Source organism: Oncorhynchus kisutch, linkage group LG14, assembly GCF_002021735.2.
Source record: "Oncorhynchus kisutch isolate 150728-3 linkage group LG14, Okis_V2, whole genome shotgun sequence".
Lineage (NCBI taxonomy): Eukaryota > Metazoa > Chordata > Actinopteri > Salmoniformes > Salmonidae > Oncorhynchus > Oncorhynchus kisutch.
Window position 1 is genome coordinate 73,175,971 of NC_034187.2, and position 22,121 is coordinate 73,198,091.

The following is a 22,121-nucleotide window of genomic DNA, read 5'->3' on the forward strand; positions in this document are numbered from 1 at the left end:
TATGGTTCTCAGTCAGAGGTAGGTGTCGTTTGTTGTACTTAGGGAGCCTTTTCCCACCTGTGTTTTGTGGGTGATTATTTTCTGTTTATTGTTTTTCGCCACCTTACAGGACTGTTTGTTTGTCGTTTTTGTTGTTTTGTTCAGTGTTCAGTTGTTTTATTAAAATAATGGACACTTACCACGCTGCGCATTGGTCCTCCTCTCTTTCTCCAGACGACAAGCGTTACACATGGTGGCGGTGAGGTTATGGTATGGGCAGGCATAAGCTAAGGACAACGAACACAATTGCATTTTATTGATAGCAATTTGAATGCACAAAGATACCGTGGCGAGATCCTGTGGCCCATTGTCTTGCCATTAATTCGCCGCCACCACCTCATGTTTCAGCATGATAATGCATGGCCCCTTGTCGCAAGGATCTGTACACAATTCCTGGAAGCTGAAAATGTCCCAGTTCTTCCATGGCCAGCATACTCACCAGACATGTCACCCATTGAGCATGTGTGGGATGCTCTGGATGTACATGTTCCAGTTCCTGCCAATATCCAGCAACTTCGCACAGCCATTGAAGAGGAGTGGGACAACATTCCACAGGCCACAATCAACAGCCTGATCAACTCTATGCGAAGGAGATGTGTCGCGCTGCATGAGGTAAATGGTGGTCACACCAGATATTGACTGGTTTTCTGATCTACGCACCTGCCTTTTTGTTAAGGTGTGCGTGTGCGTGCATGTGTGTGGTTGTGGGCACACCATTGTGCGCGGTTGTGGGCACAGCTGGCTAACCTTTGCTTACCTAAGTTTACCATAGAGGTTTACATTCGCCTTGCCAATCAACGCCATCAAACGACACAGCTCTCTCCACAGAGAGTTCAACAGGCAGGAATGCAATACTCTGAATGTGTTTTTACACTCAGCGGCGCAAATATTGTGGTTATGAAACCATATGGGTTGTGAGCTGCCTGACTCTGATGTTGACAGGGAGACGTCTAGAGACTGAGGGCGCATAACTTAACTGCTTAGGCCTAGTTATGACCTTAGAAAACCGTTTCTGTGTCTGAAATAGCACCCTATAGTATACTAGTAAGTAGTACGCAAAATGGGCATTCTCTTCCCTATATAGTGCACTAGACTAAGGAATAGGGTGCCATTTTGACACAGATAATGTCTGATAGGAGACCATGGTGATTTTTAGCCTCAAATTTATGAAATAGGTGTGCTCATTCATGCTAAGTCACAGTTCAGCTGATTGATCATTATTATAATAAGTGTCTCTCTGGCTTGATTGTGTGAATGAAGGAAGCCTACTCATCATACGATTTTCATTCCACTACTTGGCCTGATTTGACCTGATGTCCTTAGCCAGATCACATTCATAAAGTACTTTATAATAACTTTTCTGCCCCTTCTGTTTCCCAACAAATGGAACCATATTTCCTATATATAGCTGTGGTTAAAAGTAGTGCATTAAATAGGGAATAGGGTGTCATTTAATATGTTTGTTGGAGACTGAATGAATGGAACAACTGGAGTAAAGGCAGACCAGGATTCTCTCTGTTCAACCTCCATTTTGGAATCTATAGACCAGGATTCTCTCTGTTTAAACTCCAGTTTGGAATTTACAGACCAGGATTCTCTCTGTTTAAACTCTAGTTTGGAATCTACAGACCAGGATTCTCCTTTGGAACTTTAGTTTGGAATCTACAGACCAGGATTCTCTCTGTTTAAACTCTAGTTTGGAATCTACAGACCAGGATTCTCTCTGTTTAAACTCCAGTTTGGAATCTATAGACCAGGATTCTCTCTGTTTAAACTCCAGTTTGGAATCTACAGACCAGGATTCTCTCTGTTCAAACTCCAGTTTGGAATCTACAGACCAGGATTCTCTCTGTTTAAACTCCAGTTTGGAATCTACAGACCAGGATTCTCTCTGTTCAAACTCCAGTTTGGAATCTACAGACCAGGATTCTCTCTGTTTAAACTCCAGTTTGGAATCTACAGACCAGGATTCTCTCTGTTTAATCTCCAGTTTGGAATCTACAGACCAGGATTCTCCTTTGGAACTTTGGTTTGGAATCTACAGACCACGATTCTCTCTGTTTAATCTCCAGTTTGGAATCTACAGACCAGGATTCTCTCTGTTGGAACTTTAGTTTGGAATCTACAGACCAGGATTCTCTCTGTTTAAACTCCAGTTTGGAATCTACAGACCAGGATTCTCCTTTTGATCTTCAGTTTGGAATCTACAGACCAGGATTCTCTGTTTAAACTCCAGTTTGGAATCTACAGACCAGGATTCTCTCTGTTGGAACTCCAGTTTGGAATCTACAGACCAGGATTCTCTCTGTTTAAACTCCAGTTTGGAATCTACAGACCAGGATTCTCCTTTGGAACTTTAGTTTGGAATCTACAGACCAGGATTCTCTCTGTTTAAACTCCAGTTTGGAATCTACAGACCAGGATTCTCCTTTGGAACTTTAGTTTGGAATCTACAGACCAGGATTCTCTCTGTTGGAACTCCAGTTTGGAATCTACAGACCAGGATTCTCTCTGTTTAAAATCCAGTTTGGAATCTACAGACCAGGATTCTCCTTTGGAACTTTAGTTTGGAATCTACAGACCAGGATTCTCTCTGTTGGAACTCCAGTTTGGAATCTACAGACCAGGATTCTCTCTGTTCAAACTCCAGTTTGGAATCTACAGACCAGGATTCTCTCTGTTTAAACTCCAGTTTGGAATCTACAGACCAGGATTCTCTCTGTTTAAACTCCAGTTTGGAATCTACAGACCAGGATTCTCCTTTGGAACTTTGGTTTGGAATCTACAGACCACGATTCTCTCTGTTTAATCTCCAGTTTGGAATCTACAGACCAGGATTCTCTCTGTTGGAACTTTAGTTTGGAATCTACAGACCAGGATTCTCCTTTGGAACTTTGGTTTGGAATCTACAGACCACGATTCTCTCTGTTTAATCTCCAGTTTGGAATCTACAGACCAGGATTCTCTCTGTTTAAACTCCAGTTTGGAATCTACAGACCAGGATTCTCCTTTTGATCTTCAGTTTGGAATCTACAGACCAGGATTCTCTCTGTTTAAACTGCAGTTTGGAATCTACAGACCAGGATTCTCTCTGTTTAAACTCCAGTTTGGAATCTACAGACCAGGATTCTCTCTGTTGGAACTCCAGTTTGGAATCTACAGACCAGGATTCTCTCTGTTTAAACTCCAGTTTGGAATCTACAGACCAGGATTCTCCTTTGGAACTTTAGTTTGGAATCTACAGACCAGGATTCTCTCTGTTGGAACTCCAGTTTGGAATCTACAGACCACGATTCTCTCTGTTTAAACTCCAGTTTGGAATCTACAGACCAGGATTCTCTCTGTTTAAACTCCAGTTTGGAATCTACAGACCACGATTCTCTCTGTTTAAACTCCAGTTTGGAATCTACAGACCAGGATTCTCTCTGTTCAACCTCCAGTTTGGAATCTACAGACCACGATTCTCTCTGTTCAACCTCCAGTTTGGAATCTACAGACCAGGATTCTCTCTGTTCAACCTCCAGTTTGCCTTTGAATTTATTTTTAGAAACATGAGTTTGGCCAGAGTATGTGGCTACAGGGTCATTTGATGGTGTCTTTAGAGCAGGTCAGAAGTGCAGAATATCCTCTCCACGCTTACAAAGCCACTGGGGATGATAAACACCCTTTGTGCCACTCTTGCCAGGCTGGGCAAGGATGCATAGTTTTGGTTTTGGTTTTATCTGCCCACCTCATGCCTTTCTGTTAGCATGTGCATGTAGTAAGTACACCGTCATGCTTTCAGGATATGTCTTTTCAGATTTTTTAGTTGTGGACATTACATCACCACACTCCCTCTCTTGGTTTTGGTCCTGATCTTTGTAAGTCACCTTGATTTTGCGCCTGTGTGTTTTATCACTTTCTTTATGAAAATATTTTGTGAATTCCATGACAAGGGGTTATAGCAGTACACAAGGCGAGAAGGCCGACGCTCCAGCCTTTGGGAATCTCGCTCCGAGCTCCAGTCAAATTGGGCACACTCCACTCCTCACTCCACTCCTCACTCTGCTCACATACTCTGCTGTAGAACAAGCCTAATGAGGCATTTTCATTTCATTTGTTTTTCATTTTAAGTAAGTCACAGCCTATATGTTCAATGCATAAACTATGATGATTTAATGCAACAAAATGTTGAGGTTAATGTCCTTACCAGCCTAGAGTGTTGCTCTAGCAAATGCTTCACAATGTATTTCTTTGTAGGCTATAGCCTTAAAATAATTGAAATAATATAGCTTAAATAATTCATTTTCATTCCTTCTTAGGCTCCCTGTCTGGCTCCTGACATATTTAGTGTTTGTATGCTGTTTAATATGACATTTGGAGTTTTGTTACATTCATCTTTTTATGTGTATTAAAATACTTTTCATTCAAACATGGTTTGGTTTCAGTACTTCATAACCAACTGGTAGGTCCAGGTAGTCACAAAAATAGATGGGTGTTGGTTCAATTGTGATTTTAATGAATGGAGATAATTCAGAGCGGCAGTTTTTTCCCCTGTGAGCGCAGAGCTGTTTTTAGCCAAGGGGTTGGAAAGGATGTGGAATAAGCACCGTTTGGAATCTACAGTTTGGAATCTACGGTTTGGAATCTACTTTTTGGAATCTACATCAAGCCTTTTTGCCCACAAATATCAGGGACTGCTATATGTCTCAGAAAATAGAAGAGAGAGAGAGAGAGAGATTAGTAGTAGGTTGCTGTGGTCAGGTGTGTATGCATTCCTGTCCCTTCCCTTGGGAGAGGGGAGGGGCTGGGGAAGGAGAGGAGAAGTGCAGGGAGAGGGGAGATGAGAAAGGGATGGGAGGAGGGGAGAGAGAGCACATTCCTCCCAAGCGGTCTGTCTTTATGTCTCAGCCTGACTCCCACTCCATACCTGTCTCAGCCTACCTGACTCCCGCTCCCTACCTGTCTCAGCCTACCTGACTCCCACTCTCTACCTGTCTCAGCCTACCTGACTCCCACTCCCTACCTGTCTCAGCCTAGCCTACCTGACTCCCACTCCATACCTGTCTCAGCCTACCTGACTCCCACTCCCTACCTGTCTCAGCCTAGCCTACCTGACTCCCACTCTCTACCTGTCTCAGCCTACCTGACTCCCACTCTCTACCTGTCTCAGCCTACCTGACTCCCACTCTCTACCTGTCTCAGCCTACCTGACTCCCACTCCCTACCTGTCTCAGCCTAGCCTACCTGACTCCCACTCCATACCTGTCTCAGCCTACCTGACTCCCACTCCCTACCTGTCTCAGCCTAGCCTACCTGACTCCCACTCCCTACCTGTCTCAGCCTAGCCTACCTGACTCCCACTCCCTACCTGTCTCAGCCTACCTGACTACCACTCCCTACCTGTCTCAGCCTAGCCTACCTGACTCCCACTCCCTACCTGTCTCAGCCTAGCCTACCTGACTCCCACTCCCTACCTGTCTCAGCCTACCTGACTCCCACTCTCTACCTGTCTCAGTCTACCTGACTCCCACTCCCTACCTGTCTCAGCCTACCTGACTCCCACTCCCTACCTGTCTCAGCCTACCGGACTCCCACTCTCTACCTGTCTCAGCCTACCTGACTCCCACTCCCTACCTGTCTCAGACTACCTGACTCCCACTCTCTACCTGTCTCAGACTACCTGACTCCCACTCTCTACCTGTCTCAGCCTACCTGACTCCCGCTCCCTACCTGTCTCAGCCTACCTGACTCCCACTCTCTACCTGTCTCAGCCTACCTGACTCCCACTCCCTACCTGTCTCAGCCTAGCCTACCTGACTCCCACTCTCTACCTGTCTCAGCCTACCTGACTCCCACTCCCTACCTGTCTCAACCTACCTGACTCCCACTCTCTACCTGTAACAGCCTACCTGACTCCCACTCCCTACCTGTCTCAGCTTAGTCTACCTGACTCCCACTCTCTACGTGTATCAGCCTACCTGACTACCACTCTCTACCTGTCTCAGCCTACCTGACTCCCACTCCCTACCTGTCTCAGTCTACCTGACTCCTACTCCCTACCTGTCTCAGTCTACCTGACTCCTACTCCCTACCTGTCTCAGTCTACCTGACTCCTACTCTCTACCTGTCTCAGCCTACCTGACTCCCACTCCCTACCTGTCTCAGCCTACCTGACTCCCACTCCCTACCTGTCCAGAATGCATTTAGCAACCCTATGGAATTCGCTCTGACAGGCGTGGGAGGAGGGGGGGGGGGTGGATTGGAGGGGGATTCTCCATCTCTATCTCGCTCTTTCTCTTCCTTTCTGTCTCTCGCTGTCTGCCTCTTCTCTCTCTCTGCTCCCTCCCTTTTATGCCCCCTTACCTCTGTCTATGTCTTTCCTCCTGTCTCTCTCTCTTCCCACTCTTTCTCTCCCTCTGTTTGTTCTTTCATTCTTCCCCTCAGACAGCTGTTCCACTAAGGTTACAGTACAGCTTTGGAGAGGGAGACTTTCATGTCTTCTGTTTTTTATGACACTGTGTGAATGTGCAAAGCTTTTTAATTATGCCTTTCCCAGACAGACCCCAAGGCTGCAGTGGGGCCAGACTGTCTACTGCCTCCCTTTTTCTCCCTCTATCTCTATCCCTCTTTCTCTCTCTCTCTACCTCCTTCTCTGTCCCCCCCTCTCTGCCCCTCTCTCTCTCTACCTCCCATCTCTATCTCTCTCTCTCTCTGCCCCCCCCTCTCTGCCTCTCTCTCTCTCTATCTCCCATCTCTCTCTCTCTATCTCTCTCTCTCTCTGCCTCCCTCTCTCTCACTGCCCCCTCTCTCTGCCTCTCTCTCTCTCTACCTCCCATCTCTCTCTCTGTCTCTCTCTCTCTACCTCCTTCTCTGTCCCCCCTCTCTCTGCCTCTCTCTCTCTCTGCCCCCCCCCCCACTCTGCCTCTCTCTCTCTCTATCTCCCATCTCTCTCTCTCTATCTCTCTCTCTCTACCTCCTTCTCTGTCCCCCCTCTCTCTACCTCCCATCTCTCTATCTCTCTCTCTCTGCCTCCCTCTCTCTCACTGCCCCCTCTCTCTCTCTCTCTATCCTCCTTTTCAATCAAATCAATCAAATGTATTTATAAAGTCCTTTTTACATCAGCCGATGTCACAAAGTGCTATACAGAAACCCTGTCTAAAACCCCAAACAGCAAGCAATGCAGATGTAGAAGCACGGTGGCTAGGAAAAACTCCCTAGAAAGGCAGGAACCTAGGAATATACCTGGAGAGGAACCAGGCTCTGAGGGATGGCCAGTCCTCTTCTGGCTGTGCCAGGTGGAGATATAACAGTACATGGCCAAGGTGTTCAAACGTTCATAGATCACCTGCAGGGTCAAAAAAATAATAATAATCACAGTAGTTGTAACGTGTGCAACAGGTCAGCACCTCATGAGTAAATGTTAGTTGGCTTTTCATAGCCGAGCATTCAGAGTTACAAACAGCAGGTGCGGTAGAGAAAATGAGTCGAAAACAGCAGGTCTGGGACAAGGTAGCACATCCGGTGAACATGTCAGGGTTCCCTAGTCGCAGGCAGAACAGTTGAAACTGGAGCAGCAGCACGACCAGGTGGACTGGGGACAGCAAAGAGTCATCAAGCCAGGTAGTCCAGAGGCATGGTCCTAGGGCTCAGGTCCTCTGGAGGGGAGGGAGAGGCAGAGAGAGAGAGAGAATTACAGAGAGCATGCTAAAATTCACACAGGACACTAGATAAGACAGGAGAAATACTCCAGATATAACAGACTAACCCTAGTTCCCCGACACATAGACTATTGCAGCATAAATACTGGAGGCTAAGACAGGAGGGGTCGGGAGAAACTATTCCGACTCACTAACCTATCTCTCTCTGTGTGTTTCAGCACAATAAACCCCTCTACTCCTTTGAGGACAATGCTGACTACGTCTATGATGTCATGTGGTCCCCTGTGCACCCAGCTCTGTTTGCCGCCGTGGACGGGATGGGCCGTCTTGATCTGTGGAACCTCAACAATGACACAGAGGTGACTGTGTGTGTGTGTGTGTGTGTGTGTGTGTGTGTGTGTGTGTGTGTGTGTGTGTGTGTGTGTGTGTGTGTGTGTGTGTGTGTGTGTGTGTGTGTGTGTGTGTGTGTGTGTGTGTGTGTGTGTGTGTGTGTGTGTGTGTGTGTGTGTGTGTGTGTTAGACAGAGACAGAGAGAGAGAAACATGTCTCATGCTCTGTCACTGTATTGTTCTGGCATGTCCTCGTGTGTATCTGTATGTATGTCTGTGTGTGTGTGCTTGATTGTGTGTGGGATTTTGGTCTGTGTGTGTGTGTGCGCTTGTGTGTGTGTGTGTGTATCTGTATGTATGTCTGTGTGTGCTTGATTGTGTGTGTGTGTGTGTGCGCTTGTTTGTGTGTGTGTGTGCACTCTTGTGTGTGTGTGTACTTGTTTTGTGTGTGTATCTGTATGTATGTCTGTGTGTGCTTGATTGTGTGTGTGTGATTTTGGTCTGTGTGTGTGTGTGCGCGTGCTTGTGTGTGTGTGTGTGCGCTTGTGTGCGCCTGTGTGTGTGTTTGCACGTGTGTGTGTTCTTGTTTGTGTGTGTATTAGTGTGTGTGTATTCGTGTGTGTGTGTGTGTGTTTGTCCCCAGAGCCTCTCTTGTGTGGAGCCAAACCACACAGCCACCAGCAGTCCCAGCAGCCCTCTCTGTGTGGGCGTTCCCTTCCCCACAAGTTCTCCCTAAATCAGATCGGTGACATCTCCTCACTCCGCTCCCATCAAACGCCCCATCAACGCTCCCACAACCAACCCATAACACTCCCATCTCCAAACCCCTCAAACCTTGGCTTCCACAACCGATCCCTCCCACCAAATTCCCCATCAACGCTCCCATAATCATCCCCTAACGCTCCCTTCTCCTCCCCTCCCCACTCAACCATGTCACACCAGTACCCAAACACTCCCACAACCATCATCTAACACTCCTACAACTATCCCATAATGCTCTCCTCCACTCCAACCATGTCCAAATCCTGTCCCAGCAGCCCACAGACCACTCGTTTTCAGTCCCATGCAGAGATAGAAATACATCTTTCAGATCTAAACATTAGTTTGATAGTCGACCCTGGATTTGTCACTTGACACTGGATGGCTTCTTTCATGGTTACATCCCAAATGGCACCCTATTCCCTAAACACTGAGTGTACAAAACATTATGAACACCTGCTCTTTCCGTGACATAGACTGACCAGGTGAATCCAGGTGAAAGATATGATCCTTTATTGATGTCACTAAATCCACTTCAATCATTGTAGATGAAGGGGAGGAGACGGGTTGAATAAGGATTTTTAAGCCTTGAGACAATTGAGAAATTGTGTCAAGAACTGCAACACTGCTGGGTTTTTCATACTCAACCGTGTGTATAAAGAATAGTCCACCACCCAAAGGACATCCAGCCAACTTGACACAACTGTGGGAAGCATTGGAGTCAACTTTGGCCAGCATCCCTGTGGAACGCTTTCGACACCTTAGAGTCCCTGGCCTGACGAATTGAGGCTGTTCTGGGGGCAAAGGGGGGTGCAACTCAATATTAAGAAGGTGTTCCTCATGTTTAGTACACTATAATGCACTACTTTTAATGCCCATAGTGAGAAGAGAGCCATTTGGGGCACAGCCGTAGTAATTGATCACAAATCAAAAATATGTTATTTATGGCATGTGTTGTCAGGGTAAAGGTATGCTAGGTTACAGAGAAAGCTACTCCACCCCTAACCTCTTGGTGCCAGTATGCTGCTTTTCTAGATAGCCCAGTCCTTGGTCTTTGCCCCTCCTTGTTGGGCAAGTCTTCAATCACTATGTAGCATTGTTGAATACACCCACAGTCTGACATCTAGGCTACCACACCCATAGCTAGAAAGGGAATGTGCCTGATCAGGAAACCAATGTTGCATTTCAAAATTGGTTAAAATTAGGTTAGGTTTAGGGGGTTATGGTTAGGGTTAAGGTGAGGTTAAGTTTTAGTATTTGGCTAGTCGGTATGTCAATGGGATGCTGGTCACAAATTGATTCACAGCCTTAGTCTCTCCCAGGTAGGAGGGCTCCCTCCAGTACTGTCCTGTCACAACAAACTAAACCATCTTAAGGTGGAATAATCAAAACACCGACCTTCTCCCCCAGAGGCATTGGCCCTCTGTCTACGTTGAGTTACCGAGGGGCGAGGAGGGGGGCACGGAGGTCTCCCTTTCATGGCTCAGGTCAAAGTAGAGATGAAAGGGGCAACCGCTCCCTCTTTTCGGCGTTTCCACGGATACCGTGTCCACAGACCCTCCTCTCTAATTATAAATCTGGTCTCTCGCTCCTTATCTCCACCATTCCTCTCTCGCATTTTTAACCTCTGACCTAGCTCTTTGATATGAGCTGTGACATTTGGGCCTTGCACTTTTGGAACTATACCATTGCTTCCATTTGCTTCAATCAAGCACAGCCAGCTAAAGATTTCCAAAACTGGCCTCCAGGGTGGCGCAGTGGTCTAGGGCACTGCATCGCAGCGCTAGCTGTGCCACCAGAGACTCTGGGTTCGCGCCCAGGCACTGTCGCAGCCGGCTGTGACTGGGAGGTCCGTGGGGCGATGAACATTTGGCCTAGCATCGTCCAGGTTAGGGAGGGTTTGGGAGGTAGGGATATCCTTGTCTCATCGTGAACCAGTGACTCCTGTGGCGGGCCTGGGCGCAGTGCACGATAACCAAGGTTGCCAGGTGCACGGTGACACATTGGTGCAGCTAGCTTCCGGGTTGGATGAGCGCTGTGTTAAGAAGCTGTGCGTCTTGGTTGGGTTGTGTTTTGGAGGACGCATGGCCTTCGTCTCTCCCGAGCCCGTACGGGAGTTGTAGCGATGGGACGAGATACCACAAAATTGGGGTAAAAATTTAAAAACACTATTTCAACTCAACTCTGATGAACAGAGACCCTTTATTCCATCCTCTAACAGGGACAGGTGACTGGGGAGCAGAGAGATTGAGCTGTAGATGTTCCTTCCTTCAGTCCTTCAGCAACAGCAGGCTCTTCAGTGTAGTTTGAAGGAACACTTCGTTAAGGATGGATTGATGAGAAACATTTGGAGACACACACTCTCTCTCTCTCTCTCTCTCTCTCTCTCTCTCACACACACACACACACACACTCTCTCTCTCTCTCTCTCTCTCTCACACACACACACACACACACTCTCATTCTCTCTCTCTCTCTCTCTCTCACACACACACACTCTCTTTCTCTCTCTCTCTCTCACACACACACACACACTCTCTTTTTTTTCTCTCTCTCTCTCTCTCTCTCTCTCTCTCTCTCTCTCTCTCTCTCACACACACACACACACACACAGACTCACTCTCACTCCCTATTTCTCTCTCTCTCTCTCTCTCTCTCTCTCTCTCTCTCTCTCTCACACACACACACACACAGACTCACTCTCACTCCCTATTTCTCTCTCTCTCTCACACACAGACTCACTCTCAATCCCTATTTCTCTCTCTCACACACACACACACACACATACACAGACACACATACAATCTGAGATAGTTCACATTGTTGCTAATGGCAACAGCCCTCCATTGTTATGTACATATTAAAAAACACGCAGCCATCATAACGACATTAGCCTAGCGGTGGAGGGCGGCCTGGTTCTCATTTCCCCTTCACAAACACACAGCCAATTTAAGCAGAGAGTCTGGTGGAAGCTTCCAGTCAGTCTAATAGCAGCCAGTCTGTGGTTAGCCCTGCTCTAGCGCGGGGAAGCTGTCGTATTAGCCGACGTGATGCCGAGGCTTCTGTCTCCAACGACGACATGTGTCATAAACTAATCCTGTCTGTCATATGCAATAGTGCTTCAGCAGGCCCTGATAGCATACATAATCATATATAGACTGGTCCCAGATCTGATTCTGCTTTAGCCAACCCCTTTGGCTGGACTGCAATAGCTAATGCACAAACTGATCTGGGATTGGGCAATTACTCTGGGGCTGCGCCCCAAATGGAACCCTATGCCCTACACATGGAACCGCAAATGGAACCCTAAGGCCCATGGCAAAAGTAGCGCCCTATGTAAGGAATAGGGTGCCATTTGGGATCATCTGTGTTGATTAGTCCTGAGCAGCCTATGGCCCACAGGCTGTGGTGGGTATTGCTTTAATGGGCTTTATGAAGATTTATGTGGCTCATTAAAAGTTTCATATTGTTATTTCACATGGAGCTGAAGCAGACGTAGGTTTACTGGATGAAGACCCCAGTCTGGCTGTGAGAATGTACTAAACATGTACCATTCTGCTGGTGGCAGTGTCATTATACTGTTACAGCTATGAGGGAAACTTGAAATTGTAGTACTGAGTTTTTCCTTGCTGCTGTCGCCTTCACTTGCTCTCTGGCAGTTCAGGCTGTACCTTTAGGAATAAGTATGTTTGTATAACTGTAATGTACTTTGTGGATCAAACTGGATGGATTGACTGGTGTAACCGTGTGAGCCTCAGGTCCCCACAGCCAGTGTGACCATCGAGGGAGCCTCCGCCCTAAACAGGGTGCGCTGGGGGTCGGCGGGCAAGGAGGTTGCCGTGGGTGACTCAGAGGGCCGTTTGTGGATCTACGACGCAGGAGAGGTATGATATGAACACTATGATTGAGTCTCAAATGGCCCACTACATCTGAGCAGAGCCCTATAGGGTGCTGTGTAGGGATCAGGGTGCCAACACAAAGTAGGCCCACATTACTTCACAGAAGTCTTTTTGCCTTTCTTGATCAGCATTGTCTACATCAGAGTGAGTTAGCAGAACACATGTTTTCTTGTGAATGTTAATACCGGTACTACATAGAAAACCTTTAAGAGTATCGTTAGATAAACACTGTTTACATTAGAGTAAGCAAAACTATAGTTTTCTAGGGAATGTTACAGTAATACTGTATAAAAAACTCATGAGAATATGACTATGGGTTAGGTGGTATGTAATATTAAGCATAGAGAAAAAAATGTGTTGTCATATAAGTTAGTTTGTTATGTACTATTAACCCCAGAGAAAAAGATCAACAATTTAGTTTTATCTCTACGGTATTAACATTCTGAAGAATCCAGTTGTTTGGTGAATTTCTCGGTGAACTATCACAATGGACAGAGCTACGCCACTGAGTTACATGAAGAAGTATGTACCCTTACAAAAAACCACATGTACAAATCACATGAATGTATGGATTGTTTTACATCTTCACATCAGACACGTGGTTTTCAGACACCTGTGAAGTGTAAATGTTTCATGTTTTTTCCCCTCAGATTTTTTTTTTTTTCACTTCATTTTTTTTCTTCCCGCAAGTTTCTTTTTTGCGTTTCTTTTTCACCACTTCCAGCTTCATCCGGTCTCCCATCCAGGGACCGGTCAGGACCGACCCAGTGGGTGCTACAGTATGTTGCTGGATTGAGTGTGCCAAAACATGGACCTGGAGAAAAGGCAGCCAAAGTATAGGCCAGGGTAACAACCAAAGAGAGGGATAATTGCAGGAACGAGGGAGGCGTTTTATTTAATCACGCTGTCATACATTTTTTTGTAACTTTTTTGCATCCATTTACAATTCATTTGTTCTCGCATTATGAAATTATTTCCTTGCAATATTTTGTTTTGCTATCAATACTTATGGGTTCATATTTTGCTTTCAATATCATTATTTTTGTTTGCAACACTAAGAATTTTGTTCTCGACTTCAAAAGTTTTGCTTGATATTAAGGGCACAAAAATAACTCTTTGCACCATAGGGGACGGCAGGTAGCCTAGTGGTTAGAGTGTTGGGCCAGTAACCAAAAGGTTTCTGGATCGAATCCCTGAGCTGAAAAGGTACAAATCTGTCATTCTGCTTCTGAACAAGGCAGTTAACCTACTGGTTGGCTGTCCTTCTAAATAAGATTTTTTTTCTTAACTGACTTGCCTGGTTAAATATATAACAACACTATTACTCTATTAAAGGTGTTTAAAGCAATACATGAATAGCACTATAACGGTGACAAACGGGGCCTACGTAAAGCTGTCGCAACAGCAGTCCCGACATCTTATCACTGCTACACCTGACTATCAGCTGAGCCTTGTCTGGCAGCGAAGCAGTTCATTCAGCCTAATTTACTGCCTTTTAAAAAAGCATAGCTGATATGGCTGTCTTGCTTAAACAAATGTGATTTCTACTGACAATTGAGATGTACAAAATATGGCATAAGGGGACGACAAGCAGATTAGAGGCAATCCGTAATTTTGATTAATACATTAATGAGAGAGCTAGGACGGACAAAGTCAATATAACTGTTTGTTCAGAAATGTACAGCGACAAAAGTCAGAACATGGGCCGTTCTTACAGTGTTTTCCCTGTACACCAAGTCAGAAGCGTAGGATAAATAAAGGGGGCATATAAGCAGACAATGAAAGCTCTTACAATATTCAATGATTCCATTTCTCAAAAACAGGTTATAGGCTACATGTGAACCACCAAGAGAACAATAGGAGAAATTAAGAGGTGAAAATAGACCAAATTATTAGGGTGAGGCTCACTACACAACATACACTTAGTATTACTTTCTTAGCTACAGTATACATATCTCAATTTTGTCATCAAAGTCTGCCATTCTCTGGATTTATGGTGCTTTCAAGACATCTGGGAACTCGAAGGAAAAAAAGGTTGAATCATGATGGCGTCAGTGATCTTCAGGTCGTAGCTCTAAAAAGAGGCCCGAGTTCCAGATTTACAATTCCGAGTTGGATGAAAGTTCAAAACTTATTTTCCCAGTCATACCTCATTTTTCCAGAGTTCCCAGTTGTCTTGAACTCACTAAAGTCAGATTTTGCAGTACCGAGTTCAGTTGTTTTGAGCTTTGCACAAATCATGCTTCATTAACAGCATGGCCAATGTTGAATGTTTATAATTTTAAACTAGGAAAAGAGACCCTTAATCTTAGACTTGGTACCACACAGCCACTCCACTGAATATCAGGCTAGTGATTTATTTTCAATGTTTGCAGTTAGCTACAGATTCCTTCCAAACCACTCATTGTTGAATTTGTGATTTCCAACTTCTTGTGTAATGTTTATGTCCAATGGCCAATCAGCATCGATACGTTTTATCTATAATTTCTCTTCATTATTTCTCTTCATATGACAAGGATTAAAAAGGATTCGCCAGTAGATTGTCGACTTGTTACATGGTGATGACTGCTAGATTTTGAAAGTATGATGTAGATATAACGTAATTTGATGTGATTTTATCTGTGGCCAAAGACCTTGAGCCTTTTTGGATGGGCACTTCTAATGTAACTCTATGGCAGCACAAAAGGGGCTAGAATTTTCAAGGTCTGTGACCTAGTGTCCCCATGAGTGACAGAACACAGAGCCAATCACGGTGCAACGTTCCGTATTTTCTGCCGGCTTGCTCCACCACCACAGAAAGCACTGAGCTATGCTGAAACACCTGCATTTTGGAGCTGCCTTGACCAAGAAACCAAAAAGAGACCATGTTTGTATGCAGCTTTATTAACTCAATTATATATATATATTGTTTGCAAACTGATATGTGACACGTATTAATGCCAAAATAACATTTATTTTTTATTATTGCAAAAAATGTGGGTCTCATATTCGCCACTGAGGGTGAGTCATATGTATACAAGCCGTTCTGCAGGCACATTACCTCTAAACTCCATTGAGGGCCTGGTGTGTGGTTCATCTCTTAATATGTGTTTATTAACCCGTCAGGCAGCATTGTCCTTGATGTTTCTGTTGGAATTTCTCCTCTATCCCTCCTATATTCTTCTTTCTTTTAAAACAGACTCCACATGACTTTTACCTTCACCACAAAGTGGCCAACCTCCCTGAATCCCATGTTTGCAGGGCTCTTTTGGGGCTATTTGCCTTATGTGTGTGTGTGTGATGTCTTGGGTGCCTTCTGTAGTGTGGTAATTGGAGAGAGGCTGGGTTTAACGTGTGGTCAGTCCATGGCTGTCCCAAATGGCATCCTATCCTCTATATAGTCTACTTTTGAACAGGGCTCCAACTTTTTTTGACCAGGGTTCTGGTCAAATGTAGTACACTATTTAGGGAATAGGGTGCAATTTGGGACGCAGGCAGCCCTTTTCTCTCTCCCCCTATCTTTCCCTCCCCCTATCTTTCCCTCCCTTTTTCCCTCCCCCTATCTTTCCCTCCCTCTCTCTCTCCCCTATCTTTCCCTCCCTCTCTCCCTCCCCCTATCTTTCCCTCCCTCTCTCTCCCCCTCTTGATCCCTCGCTCTCTCCCTCTCTCTCCCTCACTCTTTATCTCTCTCTCTTTATCTCCCTATCTCTCCCTCCCTTTCTATTTATCTCTCTCTCCCTCTCTCTCTCTCCCTCACTCTTTATCTCTCTCTCTCTGTCTCTCTCTCTCTTTCTCCCTCTCTGTTGGTTGATGGTAATGGTGGCTCATAAATAAAGCCTCTAGTGAAGTTTGAATGGTTTTTATTTCCTGGAAGGAGTGAAGCTATTAAACACCGTAAAGAAAGAGCTAAAACTAGAATGGATTGGGATGAAGGTCTAGCAACAATGCAACACGATGGAATGTGAAGAGGAAATAGTCCTGCTGATCGGTACAGTCATAATATGCATCCCAAATGGAACCCTATTCCCTATATAGTGCACTACTTTTGATCATGGCCCATAGGGATTAGGGTACCACATTTGGGACAAAATCATAGTAGGCTGTTTATGCCCCAATGCTATTATTTTCAAAATCAATGATATCATTATATTATAATATTACACCAGATTGTTATTATCAAATATAATTTGTTCTCAATTACCTGGCTAAACAAAGGTTAAATAGATATTCTGACATACCCTACATTACCAAAAGTATGTGGACACTCGCTCGTCGAACATCTCATTCCAAAATCATGGGCATTAATATGGAGTTGGTCCACCGTTTGCTGCTATAACAGCCTCCACTCTTCTGGGAAGGCTTTCTGCTAGATGTTGGAACATTGATGCAGGGATTTGCTTCCATTCAGCCACTAGAGCATTAGTGAGCATCAGCCAGGCACTGATATTGGGTGATTAGGCCTGGCTCGCAGTCAGTGTTCCAATTCATCACAAAGGTATTCGATGGGGTTGAGTTTAGGGCTCTGTGCAGGCCAGTCGAGTTCTTCCACACCGATCTCGACAAACCATTTCTTTATGGACCTTGCTTTATACACGGGGGCATTGTCATGCTGAAACAGGAAAGGGCCTCCCCCAAACTGTTACCACAAAGTTGGAAGCACAGAATCGTCTACAATGTCATTGTATGCTGTAGCATTAAGATATCCCTTCACTGGCCTCCCGAGTGGTGCAGTGGTCTAAGGTGTCACTAGAGATGTGCCACTAGAGATCCTGGTTTGAGTCCAGGCTCTGTTGCAGCCGGCCGTGACCGGGAGATCCATGAGAGGCACACAATTGGTCCAGTGTCGTCCTGATTAGGGAAGGTTTTGCCCAGGGATGTTCTTGTCCCATATAAACATATAAATAAAAATGTAACAAATATTTCCCTTCACTGGAACTAAGGGCCCTAGTCCGAACCATGAAAAACAGCCCCAGACCATTATTCCTCCTCCACCAAACTTTACAGATGGCATTGAGCCAGGTAGCGTTCTCCTGGCATCCGCCAAACCCAGATTTGTCCGTCAGACGGCCAGAAGGTGAAGCATGATTCATCACTCCAGGGAACGAGTTTCCACTGCTCCAGAGTCCAATGGCGGTGAGCTTTACACCACTCCTGCCGACGCTTGGCATTGCGCATGGTGATCTTAGGCTTGTGTGTGGCTGCTCGGCCATGGAAACCCATTTCATGAAGCTCCCGACGAACAGTTATTTTGCTGACGTTGCTTCCAGAGTCAGTTTGGAACTCAGTAGTGAGTGTTGCAACCGAGGACAGATGATTTGTACGTGTTTCAGCACTGAGGCAGTTCCGTTCTGTGAGCTTGTATGGCCTACCACTTCGCGGCTGAGCCTTTGTTGCTCCTAGACATTTCCACTTAACAATATCAGCACTTACAGTTGATCACGGGACCTCTATATTTATTTTTATTTAACCTTTATTTAACTAAGTCGGTTAAGAACAAATTCTTATCTACCATGACAACCTACCAAAAGGCCAAAGGCCTCCTGCGGGGACTGGGGATTACTAATCAAATAAACATATAGGACGAAACACACATCACGATAGGAGAGACACCATAATGAAGTAGTTCATTATCCTGAATTATATTTTCAGAGAATACGAATAAATGTCTCTGGTGTGTGAGATGGTACAGTGATCAGGAATGAATATGTGGATAGTTTCTTGTTACTGGCTTTGTTTTGTGTTCTCTGAGGTTTTATAGTTCATGTTGCTTGACCTCGTTAAGTGCTCTGTAAATACTTTCATTGGCTTTCCCTGTAACCTATAATTGATTGTAATTCCCATAAAAGCGTTACTCTGTGTGCCAGCCGGTTTCTGCTTTTGCCAACTCAACTTGTTGTGGTCTTGCCAAATGACAGAGATAGCGCCATTGAATAGATCAGCTTTAATATTGCAGATAGAGTGTGGCTTCTATCAATGTAATTATTTGCATAATTTCCAATCTCCCATATATTTGGGGGTAAATATATTTTGGGGGGATACATATACTGTAACAAGAGTGTGCAAAGCTGTCAGCAAGGCAAAGAATGGCTACTTTGAAGAATCTCAAATAAAATATATTTAGATTTGTTTAACACTTTTCTGGTTACTACAATGTAGAAAATAGTACAAATCAAGAAAAACCTTGAATGAGTAGGTGTGTCCAAACTTTTGACTGGTACTGTATATGTATGTTGTTTTATCATTCTGTTTTTATTGTAGTGTTTACAGGGCCCTCTTGTAAAATAGATGTTTAATCTCAATGTGACTCCCTGTTTAATTAAAGGTTAAATCAAATCAAAAATCAAATACAGTGCATTTGGAAAGTTTTCAGACCCCTTCCCTTTTCCACAATTTGTTATGTTACAGCTTTATTTTAAAATGGATTAAATCCAAAAAAGCTAAAACACGATTTTAGAAATGTTTTCAAATGTATTTTTAAAAATACATTAAGTATTCAGACCATTTGCTATGATTGAACATGATTTAGAAATGCACACACCTGTCTATATAAGGTCCCACAGGTGACAGTGCATGTCAGACAAAACCCAAGCCATGAGGTCCGAGGAATTTGAACTCCGAGACAGGATTGTGACGAGGCACAGATCTGGGGAAGAGTACCAAAACATTTCTGCAGCATTGAAGGTCCCCAAGAACACAGTGGCCTCCATCATTGTTAAATGGAAGAAGTTTGGAACCACCAAGACTCTTCCTTGAGCGGGCCTCCTGGCCAAACTGAGCAATCGGGGGAGAAGGGCCTTGGTCAGGGAGGTGTCCAAGAACACAATGGTCACTCTGACAGAGCTCCAGGGTTCCTTTGTGGAAATGGGAGAACATTCCAGAAGGACAACCATCTCTGCAGCACTCCACCAATCAGGCCTTTATGGTAGAGAGGCCAGACGGAAGCCACTCCTCAGTAAAAGGCACATGACAGCTTTAGGTGTCTTTTGGAGTTCACCAAAAGACACCTAAACGACTCTCAGACCATGAGAAACAAGATTCTCTGGTCTGATGAAACCAAGATCAAACTCTTTGGCCTGAATGCCAAGCATCACGTCTGGAGGAAACCTGCCACCATCCCTACGGTGAAGCATGGTGGTGGCAGCATCATGCTGTGGGGATGGTTTTCATTGGCAGGGACTGGGAGACCAGTCAGGATTGAGGGAAAGAGGAATGGAGCAAAGTACAGAGAGATCCTTGATGGAAACCTGCTCCAGAGTGCTTAGGACCTCAGACTGGGGGCAAAGTTTCACCTTCCAACAGGCCATTGACCCTAAGCACACAGCCAAGATAACGCAGGAGTGGTTTTGGGACAAGTCTCTGAATATCCTTGAGTTGCCCAGCCAGAGCCCGGACTTGAACCCAATCGAACATCTCTGGAAAGACCTGAAATAGCTGTTTAGTGACGCTCCCCATCCAACCTGACAAAGCTTGAGAGGATCTGCAGAGAAGAATAGGAGAAACTCCCCAAATACAGGTGTGCCAAGCTTGTAGCGTCATACCCAAGAAGACTCGAGGCTGTAATCAATGCCAAAGGTGCTTCAACAAAGTAGTCAGAATACTTTTGTAAATGTGATATTTCCAGGTTTTTTTTAACTAAATTTGCAAACATTTATAAAAAAAGGGTTTTAATACTTTCCGAATGCACTATCCATACTACATTTATACATTTTACAGACACATTATATTTTACATTAGTTATCAATTATTTTTTTTGTTAAAAGTAGCGCACCATATAGGGAGTTGGGTGCCATTTAGGAGGCACCCTAAGTGTATTGATGATGATCCCTGGTGTGCTTTAACAGTTCTGAGGGTTTAAAATGGCCGCTGTCCCCTCCCACCTCCTTATTGCTGGTTAATTATAGCCTGCAAAGTGGTAACCGTAGTGACAGCCTGGGTGGCAGCCACGGCAACCAACCAACCAAGTAGCCTTTCCCATTTGACTTTCACAGCAGTGCTTCACAATGACTGGTTACTGGAGGTCACAGTCATACAAAACCTGTAAGGAATGAAACAATGTTCTAAGTGGTTCTCGCGTGTACATTTCACTGACCATTGACTAGATTAGCTTGAAACTTCAAGTAAACGCTACAATTGTATTTCTTCTAGGGTCCTCGATTCTTCAGGGACTTTTGGTAATGTGAAATGTAAATGTATTGGACAGTAAACAAGGAGACCACAGATTTAGACCATGAACAGAATCATACATATACTGGACTGTATTTGCTCATGAGGCTGATAAACCAGCCAATCAGATCCTGACAAAGACTCAGTTATTGGTCAAAACATAATCTATTGTATAGAAAAATACCATTGGGGATATCTAGCAGTGTGAAGGTGGATATATTTAGTTTTTGTCTCTGTGGTTCCTCCTAGCTGGCAGTGCCCCACAGTGAGGACTGGGCACGTTTCGCCTGTACCCTGATGGAGATCAAGGCCAACCGGGCCGACGGCGAGGAGGAAGGGCCTGTGGAACTGACGCCATAGGATTGAACGAATCACTGCAGGATCCAATGGGATCACCGAGCATCGCCAGGCACACTGGGCGGGTCACTAGGCGATCCAGCCCATCAGAAGGCTTTGTTCTCACACCTTTATGACATGATTTCACACACCTGTCAAAGCAGCAGCATGTGTTCCTAGACCCCGCCCCCCCGCCGTCTCTCTGTGACAGCTACGGGTCGTGTTCTCCTGTTCAGCCCTTGCTGACACGTGCCAGATCTTACAACACTTGGATAGGCATTTTACCTATCAGCTAACCACATCATATGTTATAGTAATCTGGTGCCCGACTGCACAGTCGATGAAGTGGCAAGCAACCACTGGTTGATGCATGCAACGTCTGAGCAGGGGAACACAACCACTATTCCAGCAGTGTGTTCAGGCTACAACGTGCTTTCTCTCTACTGTATTAACATCACTGTTTTTGTGTTCATTTATGTTAATATATGTTAGTCGTATAAGCACCTCGGGCCTCTTTGTAATTTACTATATGAATTATTTATTGATTCACTTACTGTATGTGGTCAGCTGTCTTACAGTGCTCAGAACCTAAGTGAATCCCATATCCAATCATAGGTCTTACTACAGCTGTGAAACTAGCAGTGAGAACAGTTCGACAGGGCCTATAGGTCTCTATGCTGTCACGTTACAGAAGTCTCATGTTCACAGTGCTTTTGTTGTGCTTTTCTCAGTATCCAACCCCCTGTGTGCATGCAACACATTTATAGGTTCTTACAGCTTCATAGATATGTTCTAATATGTTGTGGATGTCTGTAAGTGCTTTATGTCAATGTTATAGGGCTCTAATGTGAGGATTATTGCACTGTCCATGGCTACAGGCCTAAGAAACTAATTCTAGTTTAGCACTTTGTTTGAGTGTGTGCCCGCTGTTTATCATGATATATCTGCCAATAAATCATGGCTGAAGAACTGTTAAC

The 22,121-nt window shown here is 44.9% G+C and overlaps 1 protein-coding gene across 5 annotated transcripts in view; it reads left to right on the forward strand.

The window, feature by feature from the left end:
* Positions 1-22,120, forward strand: part of LOC109904393 (cytoplasmic dynein 1 intermediate chain 1-like) — a 129,455-nt gene extending 107,335 nt beyond the window's left edge. For all 5 annotated transcript variants that reach the window (XM_031788911.1, XM_031788913.1, XM_031788909.1 and 2 more), the window contains 3 exons: positions 7,898-8,038; positions 12,526-12,651; positions 21,058-22,120. In XM_031788911.1, the coding sequence (XP_031644771.1) occupies positions 7,898-8,038; positions 12,526-12,651; positions 21,058-21,168 (378 nt within the window). In that variant the 3' untranslated portion in view covers positions 21,169-22,120. The remainder of the gene's footprint in view (positions 1-7,897; positions 8,039-12,525; positions 12,652-21,057) is intronic.
* Position 22,121: the final 1 nt, after the last annotated feature.